Genomic DNA, 14435 nt, shown 5'->3' with positions numbered 1-14435 from the left:
ACAGGAGATGACCAGAGACTGCAATTGTGACTACAGGAGATGACCAGAGACTGCAATTGTGACTACAGGAGATGGACAGAGACTGCGATTATGACTACAGGAGATGACCAGAGACTGCAACTGTGACTGCAGATGACCAGACTAAGGATGCGACTACAGGAGATGACCAAAGACTGCAATTGTGACTACAGGAGATGGACAGAGACTGCTACTGCAAATAACAGGAGATGACCAGAGACTGCAACTGCGACTACAGGAGATGGACAAAGACTGCGATTGTGACTACAGGAGATGGACAGAGACTGCAACTGCGACTACAGGAGATGGACAAAGACTGCGATTGTGACTACAGGAGATGGACAGAGACTGCAACTGCGACTACAGGAGATGGACAGAGACTGCAACTGCGACTACAGGAGATGACCAGAGACTGCAACTGCGACTACAGGAGATGGACAGAGACTGCAACTGCGACTACAGGAGATGACCAGAGACTGCAACTGCGACTACAGGAGATGACCAGAGATTGCGATTGTGACTACAGGAGATGACCAGACTGCAAAAAACAACTACAGATGACCAGACTGCAGATGCGACTAAAGAAGATGACAAGAGACTTCGAATGCGACTACAGATGACCAAACTGTGATTGCGTCTACAGGAGCTGACCAAACTGCAGATGTGACTACACTACTGCTGTGACTTAGAACTCAGGGGTTCATGCTAAGTGAAGGACTGCAAGTCCCAGTATGAGCCCCTCAGAGCTGAGGATGTGACACCCCTTGCCTCCCCCAACTAGTGAAGGACTACAGGTCCTAGAATGAACCCATGAGATCTAAGGGGTCACATCCCTAAATCTCAGGGGTTCATGCTGGAACTTGTAGTCCTTCAATTTTGGGGAGGGGTCACATCCTTAGAACGCAGGGGTTCATTCTAAGTGAAGGACTGCAAGCATGAACCCCTCAGAGCGGAGGACATGACCCCCCCCCCCCAACTAGTGATGGACTACAAGTCCAAGCATAAGGTGGAGCCTAAAGAGGAAAGGGTGGAGTTTACAGATCTCAAACAGAAAGGGTTGGAGCAAATTTAGATGAGGGGTCATATCCTTAGATCTCAGGGGTTCATGCTGGGACTTTCAGTCCTTCACTTTTGGGAGGGTCCCAGCATGAACCATCAGAGCACAGGATGTGACCCCCCCCCCAACTAGTGAAGGTGTACAAGTCCAAGCATAAGGTGGAGCCTAAAGAGGAAGGGGTGGAGTTTACAGATGAATGGGGTGGATCTTAGACAGGAAAGGGTGGGTCAACTTTAGATGGGGGTGCCCAATTTTAGTCTTGCCTAGGGTAGCACAAAACTAAAATACGCGTTTCCTCAGTATATCGCTACATTGTACAGTTTACCCGGAAATACTTTAAAAGAAAATTAGACAGTTGAGTGCCATCTGTTACCCATCGACAGGGAGATGAAGAACGGGATCTGTCTGGTCTGGAGCGACAAGTTGACGGTTTCACCGAACGTCTGATTATCAGTGAAGCTAAGAGGTCAGATGCCGGACGTTACGAGTGCGCGGTAGATAACGGGGTGCCACCAGGTGTACGGGCCGACGCTCGACTGATTGTGCGCTGTAAGTACATTTTCATTTTATTATAATCTGCATGCTTGTTCTAAGCCAGTCCCTCTAAAAGTCAGAGGCAGCCAGGAAACTAGCATTTTCAAAAGGAGGTAAGTGATGGTAATTCCCTACTTATCATTTTCCCATGATAGTGTTCCTTTACAGTTTTGTCCCTCCCCCAGCCTGTGACTGGACAGTGAAGGGAGAAGCAGCATCTCTCTGCCACCCTGCTCTCTCCTCTTATTATCATGTTCCTTGTTAGCACTACAGCACAACTGATTGGCTCCTTGTGCTGCTTCTCCCTCCCTTAGTCTGGTCTCTGCTGTACAGGGACTTTAAGAAGCTGATAGCAGGTCAAATTCAGGTACTTATTATACTGCCCAAAATGAATACATTTAATCATATAATAAGTAACATAGTACTGCATTCATTTGTATCTTTTTTTACATCTGCCTGGAGTTCCACTTTTAATGTCCTTCTTCTTGCAGTTAAGCCAGAGATACAGAAGGGGGTGCACCTGAGCAAAGTGGCTGTACCCGGAGATGGGAAGAGCTCTACTGGCCTTGTCTGCAAAGCTGAGGGTATCCCGACCGTCTCTTTCAGCTGGGCAAAAAACGGAGTGACTCTGGATTTCAAGAACCCCAGGTAGCCTCATTGCGATGTGGTGTTTTGGGTTGGTTGCTGGTTGAAACTACAAATTTCCGCTAGGATTTCCTAGTTTCCTACCTTCCCCATGGATCCAAGGTCCATACTTTCACTATGGTTTCCAGGTCCATACATTCACCATACCTTCAAGTTATGGACCATGGTTAAGGTCCAGACCTTCACCACGGATCCATGGTCCATACCTTCACCACGGATCCAAGGTCCATACCTTCACCACAGATCCATGGTCCATACCTTCACCACTGATCCAAGGTCCATACCTTCACCACGGATCCAAGGTCCATACCTTCACCACGGATCCAAGGTCCATACCTTCACCACGGATCCAAGGTCCATACCTTCACCACGGATCCATGGTTCATACCTTCACCACGGATCCATGGTCCATACCTTCACCACGGATCCATGGTCCATACCTTCACCACGGATCCGAGGTCCATACCTTCACCACGGATCCAAGGTCCATACCTTCACCACGGATCCAAGGTCCATACCTTCACCACGGATCCGTGGTCCATACCTTCACCACGGATCCATGGTTCATACCTTCACCACGGATCCATGGTCCATACCTTCACCATGGATCCAAGCTCCATACTTTCACCATGGTTTCCAGGTCCATACCTTCACCACGGATCCAAGGTCCATACCTTCACCACGGATCCAAGGTCCATACCTTCACCACGGATCCAAGGTCCATACCTTCACCACGGATCCAAGGTCCATACCTTCACCACGGATCCAAGCTCCATACTTTCACCATGGTTTCCAGGTCCATACCTTCACCACGGATCCAAGGTCCATACCTTCACCGCGGATCCAAGGTCCATATCTTCACCACGGATCCAAGGTCCATACCTTCACCACGGATCCAAGGTCCATACCTTCACCACGGATTCAAGGTCCATACCTTCACCACGGATCCAAGGTCCATACTTTCACCATGGTTTCCAGGTCCATACCTTCACCATACCATCAAGTTATGGACCATTGAAAAGGTCTAGACCTTCACCAGGGATCCATGGTCCATACCTTCACCACAGATCCATGGTCCATACCTTCACCATGGATCCAAGCTCCATACCTTCACCATGGATCCAGTGTGCCATACCTTCACCATGGATCCAAGCTCCCTACCTTCACCATGGATCTACCTCCTTCAAGGAGAACATGTATATATTTTTTTGATCACCAACCTCATTGGCCAAGCACTATCCCTTGCCTACCAGACTAAGAAAATAAATGTGTACAATTGTAATTTCTAGGTACCTGACCATAAAAATAAATAAAATATTGATTTTGGTACAGGTTCTTCAGAGTTACTGAGAATGTTGACCTTTCAATGCGTATCTCCTGATGGTGGGATGGCCTATTTTATGAATGTAACACTGGTGTCTCTCTTAGGTACTCGGTCCAGACGTTCCATGAGCAATGGGTTCACACCAGCACACTGATCATCGCTAACGTCAGCGCGGTTCATGACTACGCCATCTTTACATGCACAGCGACCAACAGCCTCGGATTGGACACCTTCTCCATCCATCTCGTCAGCACTAGTAAGGCAAACTCTTGACCAAATCCCAAACCAGATGATGCAATAACTTGTTCCTCCATATGATGCATGTGTATAATTGCGTATGATTTATTGCTACTTATGATTGCTCTCAGAGAGCTTGTAACATGTTGGATGGTCTCTACGAAAGAATAAAGGGACTGTATAGGCTTTTTAAAATCTAGCTCTTCCCTCATTAGCCTGACTGTCCCTGGCCCACCCCTTTCATTCATTGGGTCATGGAGTCTAAGCATCATGTGTGGGCAGGGCAGGACTTAGGGTGGTGGGGGCCCATGGGCTTGAGTCACTTTCGGGCCCTACCTTCTATACATTACAGTATTTATCGGCGTATAACACGCACCCCAAGTTTAGGAGGGAATTTTAAGGAAAAAACTTTTAGGAGAGAATTTTAAGGTAAAAAACTTACATTTAAATGCCCATCAATGCAGCCTTATTAGTGTCCATCTGCAGCCTTGCCCAGTGTCATTTGTAGCCTTGTCATTGCAGTCTTGAAGTTTAAAAATGGCGTCGCCGAGTCCTGTGCATCTCGGTGGCTCTCGGGTCCTCTCGCAGTCCCGAGCGGAGCCGAGTGTACTCGCCTCGGCTCAGTCACACCCAGTCCCTGTGTTCTGTCCATCATAGGGCGGGATTGGGCGTGACTGAGCGGAGCCGAGTACACTCGGCTATGTATCTCGGCGGGGGCCCCCTATTGGGAGGGGCCCATGGGCTTAAGCCCAGTCAAGCCCAATGGTAAGTCCAGCCCTGTGTGTGGGTATTACTTAGGGTGGGCTGCATGCAAATGCATCCACACCAACTCCTCTAGCCTGACACCCACCTATTGAGGTATCTTGATATTTGTATAACCCCTCCCAGGAGACAGCCCACTGCATGCATGAGAACAGAGGGCTCTTAAAAGAAGTACTGAGTCAGTCCGCTTTATATTTTTCTTTTCCTGTTCTGTTATCCAGGTCGACCAGACCCTCCATCGGATCTGAAAGTCCTCAGTTTCAAACAAAATTCTGTCACTTTGGGGTGGAGTGCCGGTTTTGATGGTGGACTGGAGCAAAAGTTCAGAGTGAGGTGAGTGATGATTTGTTTTTATCTGATGTAAAAAGAGGGCATCCTATACCTTATACTGTATTTTATATAATGGAGAATGCCACAGGAGGAGGCGGAGCACCCGGGAGTGAGCGAGAACAGACTAACCTAAGGGATGGACTAGAGCAGAGTCAAGAATGCTGGCAGAGAAACAGTGCCAGGGCAGGTTCATCTAGTGCCCATGGCAAGGATGTGGAACTGCGCCCCCTCCCTCACTGTTAATGCATCCTGTAGAATGGGTTTACTGCCCTCTGTCCATTCTCTGTCCCCTTGCTCTACTGTGCCCAGGGCAGCTACCCCTCCTGCCCACCCCTTGTTCTGGCCCTGCAGGGAAATCTCAATACTGGTGTCCCCAAGAGCTATAAGAAGCCAACAACTCATCATCTTCCATCTGTAACTGAAATATCACTTTGGGGTGGACTAACCCTTTACATTACTGACGTGCCATTTTAATATCAAACTATATAAAAGGGCGGAGCTGTCCCTGAACTTTTTCATTAGCCCCATACACGCTATCAGTTTTTTCCTTCAGGTTTACCAAAACCATGTAGTGCAAGGGCCTGCCTGATTGCATACAAATTGAAACTCCTAAGGTTTGACCTCATATTATATGGTTTTGGTAAATCTGAAGGAAAAACTCATAGTGTGTATGGGGCTTTAGCGAGGTCACAGCACAAATGAACCCTACTTCCTTTCACGTAATGGTGCAAAAATGTTTTTTTTTTTTTTTTCAGGTACCGGTGGAGTGGAGTTGACAGTTACATGTATGTGGATGTTTTCCCACCCCAGTCCTTGGTGTTCACTATTACAGGCCTAAAGGGCAGCACCACTTATAATTTCTCAGTCAACGCCATTAACGTGTTGGGAGACAGCGACTACGCAGATGGAGATGCCGTCATAACGGTCACCACACAAGGTTAACCATGGAAACGGGATGGGGGGGGGGGGGATTATAATACAAATGTCTTCGCTGCTGCTTTCCTTTTCTAGGACAAATTTCTGTACCGAAAGTCTGTCAAATTTTGGCTCTCCAAAATTGGCTTTTCCAATTTTTATAAAGCCAAAATTTGATGTTGCCAGTTAGACAACTGAAAAAAATGAACATTATCCATGCTCAAAAATAACTGTGTGTTTGACAGGTTCTCTTTACTGACCCTGGGCACATTATTAGAAGGCTGGGTAAACATACAGCCAAGACCACCTTCTAAGCAGTTCCTCCTAGGAGGGAGACCACCATGTTAGAAACCTGATGATTAGCCAGCTATTGCTGTCATAGACATCAAGGGGTGACCTCAGGCTAAATGGTAGTCTTCTTTACAGGAAGATGTTTCCTGTTGGATCGATACTTGATTTTCGACTTTATGCCTTCATAAATAAGGGGGAAATGGGGTGTCTTTATGACTTCATACATTGCCACCCAACATGTCATTCTCCTCCTTGGCCACTAGGTCACACCCCCAAGGATGTTACTCTCCATACAGATGATTTGTTGGTTGTCCAAAGTTGTCAAAGCCTTCGTCCCCACAGAGAGTTCTGCTTGGAAGGTGTTCTTGGTTTTTACTTACCCAATCGCTCAGTTAGCCACTTAATGACATGAAGCACTGCCACCCACAATATTATCCCCCTCCTTCAGCACTGGGTCACACCCCTGAGGAGACATATTCTGCAAGGACTATTGTTTTCAGAAAGGTTAGATGATTAAACCTAGACCTTCAACATACAGAATGAAATGACTGTCAAGTGTAGACAAGATGTCTGTTCAAATTTACAGTTACTGGGGCCTGTGTTATTCTCCTTTCAGTTGATTTTTGTTAGTTGTCCAAAGTTGTCAAAGCCAGTGGCTTCAACTTAAATGTCGCTCTTCCCTACAGGTAGATCTGCTTGGAAGGTGTTCTTCTATTTATTTTAATTTTTTTACCCAATTGCTCAGTCTGTCACTTAATGACTATATATCGCTACTCACAATTTTATTCTCCTCCTTGATCACTAAGCCACACCCCTGAGGTGACATATTCTGAGAGGACTATTATTTTTAAAAAGTTTTGATGGCTAAACTTTGACCTTCAACATACAAAACAGAAACACTATCAAGTGTAGACAAGATTTCTCACCAAATTAACCATTACTGGGGTCTATGTTATTCTCCTAGACCTAGATGATTCATCAGTTGTCTCAACTGGTTCTGTCATGGCCAGTGGGTGAGTGGCTCCTCCTTGATCACTAAGCCACACCCCTGAGGTGACATATTCTGAGAGGACTATTATTTTTAAAAAGTTTTGATGGCTAAACTGTGACCTTCAACATACAAAACAGAAACACTATCAAGTGTAGACAAGATTTCTCACCAAATTAACCATTACTGGGGTCTATGTTATTCTCCTAGACCTAGATGATTCATCAGTTGTCTCAACTGGTTCTGTCATGGCCAGTGGGTGAGTGGCTTCAGGTTAAACGGCGCTCTTTTCAGGAAGATCTGCTTGAAAGGTGGTGTTTTTCTTTCTTTACCTAACCACTCAGTCTGTTACTTAATGACCTAATATATCACCTCCCAGAATTTCCTCTCTGACCACTAGGTCACACCCCTGAGGAGCTGTTTTCTGAAATGACTATTTTTCGAAAAAGGTTTGGCAGTTAGATTTTAATCGACGATATACAGTATAAAGTGAAACGTTTTCTGACCAATTTAACAATAAAGAAGGTTTATGTTATTCTCTTTTCAGAGGACCTCCAACTGGAGCCCCCGAAACCAGAGCCAACACCAGCTGCACCACAAGCAGGTGAGGGACCTAGATAGGATCAGCAACCTCATGTGACCCTGGGGTGGAGCATTGACCAGGTTTAATGACTTTTAGGGCCATTGACTTTGAAAATAGAAACTCCTGCCAAACAGCTCTAAAGGCTCTGGCTGTACCAGGAGATGGGAAGAGCTCTACTGGCCTTGTCTGCAAAGTTGAGGGTATCCCGACAGTCTCTTTTAGCTGGGCAAAAAACGGAGTGACTCTGGATTTCAAGAACCCCAGGTAGCCTTATTGCGATGTGGTATTTTGGGTTGGTTGCTGGTTGAAACTCCAAATTGCCACTAGGGTTTCCTACCTTCACCAAGTATCCAAGGTCCATACCTTCCCCATGGATACCTTCCCCATGGATCCAAGGTCCATACCTTTTGGTCCATACCGATTTGGTTTACCAGCAAAATAATTTGTAACACACTAATCCTTGGGATTCCTTAACAGAGCCGACAGTTATGCAGACCCTGTGCCATTGCTTGCCCTTCTTCATGAACCAACACGATTGTCCCCAAAATGTGAACATCCAACGTAAGTTTCTGCCTCCATTAAGCCCACTTATCTCTACTCCAGCCCATTAGCTTACAGATTACACACTACCAGGCTGCTTTCAACTGGCATGCAGCAACTTGGTTCAAATTTGCTGGACTAAATTTGTTTCTGACTTAGGGACTGAGAAGTAACCTAAAGCCAATATTTAATTGCCGAAAGCTCTACTTAAGCAGCCACAAATGTAAATTTTTCCTTCCATTACCCAGATGCCTTTGCATGGACGCCATATTTGTTTGCTGCAATGGGAGGAGGCGGGGCTCTGCTTATCATATCCAATGCAGGTCTTGTCTGCTGTTTGGTGAGGAGACACAGGATGAGAACAAAAGAAGGTAAACCCCTCAACACGGGTGTCAGAAATGCAGCAGGAAACGCACCTCTCTACAATGTTTATCAGATGCGAGAAAGCTGGAAGGGTTGACTCCTGATGGGGATTGAGAGGCACTTGGTTTTGCAGAAAGCTGGGTCCTGGAAGAAGCCTGTGGTGTGTGTGCCCCTGGAGTGGCAGTCCAGGGGTGCCGTAATTACTCACTGTGAGTAGGGGGCACTTTACGTTTTACTGGCACCTTGGACACTGCACCACACACACTTTTTTCCGCACCTGCCTTTTGGGCTGGACCTTTTGGCCAGGATCAGAGGAATTTTTATTACTGGCCTCAGGGACAGCCATTGCACCATAACAATGGCACCCTTGCACTCTCTCAACTTCCCTTTTCCCCACCTTTATGTTGTTTGTTTTGTTTGTCACTTTATGTATTTTTTTTGGTTGCTGGCTTTGTACACGTTTCACATTTGATGAGTAGAGTGTAGGTCCTCAGCCCTGCCCTGAAAGTCTCGGGAGGGGGGTGGACATGGCCTTCTGGCTTAGTTCGCCCTCTCTAGCCCCACCTAGTATTTGGGGTGGGCTGTTTTGGCAGACCTCCCAGGGAGCGTGTCCGTCTGGTTTTGTCCAGATGGACCATGTGAAGTGCCCCAGTCCCTATCTGGAGCCTAACGCCCCAGGGGATCAGGGCAAAATTCCCTGGTCTTCGGAGGAGGACCATGTGTACACCCTGTGCACTTTTTGTGTTTCACTTTTTAGTGTGCACTTTTTTTTGCACCGGGTGGAGTTTTAAGTGTGTTCACACACCACGGGCTTTGAAAAAAAAAGAAAAAAGAAAAAATGTGTATCGGATGTGTCTGTTTTTTTTTTTTTACTTTTGTTAATGGTGTTATTAACAGTTTTCAGATAAATGGCTTTCCCATTAAACACTCTTTTTTTTATATATTATGGTCTTATTATTTTGTGAATTAAATGACCCCAATGCTGACCTTCTTGGCTTGTGTCCTTCACAGGAGATGCTGCAAAGAAAGACGAGAGGTAAGGTCTAGAGTTGTGGCTGAAATCTTTATTTAAGGTATAACAATATGCACCCGGTGTGTGTGTTCTTGTACTGAGCTCTCTGTGTGAGAGGAATAAACACAGAATGCACAAGTAGCATGAACTTTCCTCCACCCCTTCATATAATACTGGCTGGCTTCTGTGTCGCATCGCTGAGGCTTCTATTATTAAGACATATCCCCTTCTTCCCTTGTACTCATTACTATGTATCATTCTTAGCATAGAACCCAAAGAGAATTCCAACACTTGATTGGCTGACCTTGGTGTCACTCACTGGTCAGCACCCCTACTACTGAGTGTCTCATACACCATCCTACGGAAGTGGCCAGTGTAGCCCCATGAAACTCGTTAATGGAGTTTTTTTACTGTGATTGTGTGACCAATAAATATCAACTTTATGAAGATACAGCTTTCTAGTACATCCTTTAAACTTGGACGTTACTGCTGATATCATTTCCCAAAAATATTTTTTGGGGCTTCAAAACCTTTACCCACACTCCATTCGCTGGCCTTGGTGTCACTGACTGGTCAATAATATCTAGTACTGAGTGTCTCATACACCATCCTGAGGAAGTGGCCAATGTAAAACTATGAAACGCATTGACTGGTTTATAATGTGATTGGGTGACTAATAAATATCAACTTTATGAAGAAGTAGCTTTCTAGTACATGCTTTAAACTTGGGTGCCTCTGCTGACATCATTTCCCAAAAATATTTTTGGGGGCTTCAAAATCTCTACCCACACTCTATTGGTTGGTCTTGGTGTCACTTACTGGTCAACAACAGACCCATTGTTCTGAGTGTCTTATACATCATTTTGAGAAAGTGGCCAGTTTAGCCCTACGAAATGCACTGACCATGTTTTTTAATGGGATTGGGTGACCAATAAATATCAAGTTTACGAAGAAGCAGCTTTCTAGTACATTCTTTATACCTGGGCACCTCTGCCAATATAATTTCGGGGCTTCAAAACTTTTACCCATAATCTGTTGGCTGGCCTTGGTGTCACTAACTGGTCAACAATTAATCCCTAGTACTGAGCTGTATTCTTCCCCTTCTCCGTCATGCCTATGTTACACCATATCGTTGCTTACCTATCAAATCACTTTAAGAGACAACCTCCACTAGAAGAAATATGAAGACTGTCATTGTTGACCTACTTTTATTGGTTGACTTGATGTACTACTGATCCAATGGCTTCAATACCTTCTGAGCTTTGGACTAAAGATGCAGATTTGGAGTTCTATCACTCAGGAACTTATCTGACTTAGACATGATTCAAGTTGACCCAATGGGGTGATCAGGTCAACTTGACTGTATTGGTCCTCATATATTTCTTAGAACTCATTGTTGACCTACTTTTATTGGTTGACTTGATGTCCTACTGATCCAATGGCTTCAATACCTTCTGAGCTTTGGACTAAAGATACAGATTTGGAGTTCTATCACTCGGAACTTATCTGACTTAGACATGATTCAAGTTGACTCAATGGGGTGATCGGGTCAACTTGACTGTATTGGTCCTCATATATTTCTTATAACTCATTGTTGACCTACTTTTATTGGTTGACTTGATGTCCTACTGATCCAATGGCTTCAATACCTTCTGAGCTTTGGACTAAAGATGCAGTTTTGGAGTTCTATCACTCGGGAACTTATCTGACTGATGCCCCGTACACACGAGCGGGGTTTTCAACATCCAAAGTCCGACGGACTGATTCCGTCAGACTATTCGATCGTGTGTGGGCTGCAACGGACTTTTGATTCACCAAAGTCTGACGGACTTTAGAATATGGAACATGCTTCAAATTTTTCCGACGGAACTCCGCCGGACCCGGTCCCTTCGAAAAATTCGCTCGTGTGTATGCTATTCCGACGGACTAAAACCGACGCTAGGGCAGCTATTGGCTACTGGCTATGAACTTCCTTATTCGAGTCCAGTCGTACGTCATCACGTTCGAATCCGTCGGAGTTTAGTGTGATTGTGTGTGGCCAAGTCCACTCAGCCGAAAAGTCCGTCAGAACTCTGTCGGAACTCCGGCAGAACTCCGGCAGAACTCCTTCGGAAGTCTGTCGGACATAAGTCCTCTCGTGTGTACGGGGCTTTAGACATGATTCAAGTTGACCCAATGGGGTGATCGGGTCAACTTGACTGTATTGGTCCTCATATATTTCTTAGAACTCATTACCATTAATAAAGGTTCCATCATAACAAATACTTAATTGTTGTGTAGCATGCTTGTACTGATCCAATGGCTTCCATATCTTCAGAGTTATGGACCAAACATGCAGATTTGGAGTTCTGATATCACCCAAAACTTATTTGACTTAGACATAACGAAGCCATCAGGTCAACTTGACTGTATTGGTCCTCATATATTTCTCCGAACTCATTTCTATTGATGAAGGTTCCATTATAACGAATTCTTAATTTTTGTGAAGCATGCTCATACTGATCCAATGGCTTCAATACCTTATGAGCTATGGACCAAAGATGCAGATTTGGAGTTCTGATATCTCTCGGACTTATCTGTACTGACTTAAACATGATTAAAGCCATCGGGTCAACTTGATTGTATTGGCCCTCATATATTTCACAGAATTAATTTCCATTAACGAAGGTTCCATTATAATGACTTCCTTATTGTTGTGCAGCACGCCCAAAGGTGCCCTCAATGACTACGCAGATGGAGAACTGATTAACACTCATGCCAAGAAGACCTTGCTGATTGACAGTGGCTCTGAAACCGGGTCTAGCGTATACCAGGTAAGATGGACTGTGAGGGGGAGGGGAAGGGGAGATTATGGAAGAGTTTACTGACGTGGTTTTCATGGTCATTTTCAGGACAGCGCATCAGAGACTGGACTCTACTACTATCCTTCACGGGACTACCAGCCATCCCTCTCCCCTCACTATGAGAGCGCCGAGAGAGGGGATCCCCGGCACCAAGACTGGACAGGTGAATAAGATTACTAACATGGGTTAACACAGAGTTGACTATTTCGTAGAGCAGGGGTCTCCAAACTTTTGAAACAAAGGGCCAGTTTACTGCCCTTCAAAATTAAGGGGGGGCCAATACTGTAGCCAGTGGGAGTAGAAAATCCCCTGGCATTGGTGGGAGTTAATATTGCCATAGGCTTGGTGGCCAATGGGAGTAAATAAAATGACATAATTGGTGTCAGTGGGAGGAATAGTGCCCCATCGTTGGTGTCAGTGGGCAAATTAGTTCCCCGTCTCTGGTTTCATTGGGAGGAATAGTACCACATTGTTGGGTTCTGTGGGAGGTATAGGGCCTCATATCAGTGAAAGTAATAGTGACCCAAGGGCCAGATAAAGGCAAGCAAAAGGCCACATCCAGTTTTATAGACCTCTGCCTTAGAGAGAGGCTTTAGATATCAATCCCGTTGCAAATTGCAGTTGTAGATATCAATCTATGCCCGTTCATTTTGCAAGGGAAATTTTGAAGCATATATTGTGAGTTTCTGGAAGTGTGGAAGAACCACAATAGCAACCATGGCATCCAGCCAGTTTTGTGATCATGTCACATTTGCCTGTCCTGTCGTTGTTCTAGAGGCTGGATATGAGGATTGGTATGGGGACCCTGATGTCCACGAGTATGAGGAGGTACAAGGAGTTTACCCCCCATCTTCCAGGTCAAGATGGCCACCTGGAGTTATGGTTAGTCCCTTGAGCTCAAGCAATTAAACAAACCCACGTTCATGTAGGTATGACCACTAATTCCGAGTCTCCTTACTTTTTCACCAAAATCCAACAGGCCAGTCAAAGAAGAGAGGCACCATGGGAAGGGTTCCAGGAGCCAACCAGAATCTACGATGAAGCTGACATGACATCACCTGCAACGTATGAGACACCCTATGGGGAACAAGGACACTTGGTGTGACCTCAGGAGAGTTATTGAGGCGATTCTAGCCAACTTGTAAGCCGTATAGGAAAATCTTAGAAAAATAGGGTATAAATATTGAACAAGCCATAGCCCCTTACGTGTGCATGCATGATCAATTTGGTGGAAAAGGTAAAAAAGTCCATACTGGATACAACCCTGGATGAGTCAAACTGTACAGATAATCCCTGGCCAACCGACCTTCAAGGAGACCTTCATGGAGGAGCTACTCTAACGAGGATACGAGGATACTGATCCAATGGATTCAAAGCTTTTTAAATACTGACTTGGAACGAAGACGTGTGTTAGGGATTCTGACTTTACAATGGTGTAAAGGGAATGTTGGTTAAAAAATAAACAGGCATGTTCAGCCAAATCATTCCAGATGTCAATGTAATGATCTTCCCAAAGAACAGAGCGGTCGTATCTTTCGACCACCATCTCATATCTGTAGCCTCAACTGCTAAAACCACCAATTATATAACCAATATATTAGCCCAAATTTTTATAAAAAGTTACTTATCTGACTTTGCAGAAATATGAGATCCCCGTTTCTATGGAGGCCGGAAAAGATTAAGGACTTTATTATAGTAGGGGGTCCAACAATGTTCATCTTACATCTGCATTGTTTTGAGGGAACTAAGCAAATATTTATTTTAAATTTTCTCTTCGAGAATTTATTGACCGTACCTGTAAATGTTATTTAACCACTTGCTTACTGGGCACTTAAACCCCCCTCCTGCCCAGACCCATTTTCAGCTTTCAGTGCTGATGCACTTTGAATGACAATTGCGCGGTCATACAACACTGTACCCAAATTAAATTTTTATCATTTTTTTTCCCACAAATAGAGCTTTATTTTGGTGATAATTAATTACAGCTGGGAGT

The 14435-nt window shown here is 45.0% G+C and overlaps 1 protein-coding gene across 1 annotated transcript in view; it reads left to right on the top strand.

Annotated features, from left to right (window-relative positions):
- Positions 1-14435, top strand: part of NPHS1 (NPHS1 adhesion molecule, nephrin) — a 66281-nt gene that overhangs the window by 51789 nt on the left and 57 nt on the right. Inside the window, exons 16-27 of the mRNA XM_077456216.1 lie at positions 1459-1624; positions 2101-2257; positions 3683-3834; positions 4799-4910; positions 5663-5844; positions 7649-7705; positions 8473-8595; positions 9599-9623; positions 12301-12412; positions 12491-12605; positions 13218-13324; positions 13422-14435. The exon at positions 13422-14435 is cut by the window's right edge and continues 57 nt beyond it. Of these exons, the coding sequence (XP_077312342.1) occupies positions 1459-1624; positions 2101-2257; positions 3683-3834; positions 4799-4910; positions 5663-5844; positions 7649-7705; positions 8473-8595; positions 9599-9623; positions 12301-12412; positions 12491-12605; positions 13218-13324; positions 13422-13547 (1434 nt within the window). The 3' untranslated portion in view covers positions 13548-14435. The remainder of the gene's footprint in view (positions 1-1458; positions 1625-2100; positions 2258-3682; positions 3835-4798; positions 4911-5662; positions 5845-7648; positions 7706-8472; positions 8596-9598; positions 9624-12300; positions 12413-12490; positions 12606-13217; positions 13325-13421) is intronic.

Source organism: Lithobates pipiens, unplaced genomic scaffold (genome assembly GCF_037356315.1).
Source record: "Lithobates pipiens isolate NorthernLeopardFrog02 unplaced genomic scaffold, aLitPip1_a1.2 Scaffold_27, whole genome shotgun sequence".
NCBI lineage: Eukaryota > Metazoa > Chordata > Amphibia > Anura > Ranidae > Lithobates > Lithobates pipiens.
Note: the sequence above shows the minus strand (reverse complement) of the source record. Positions and strands in the feature narration are given on the sequence as shown.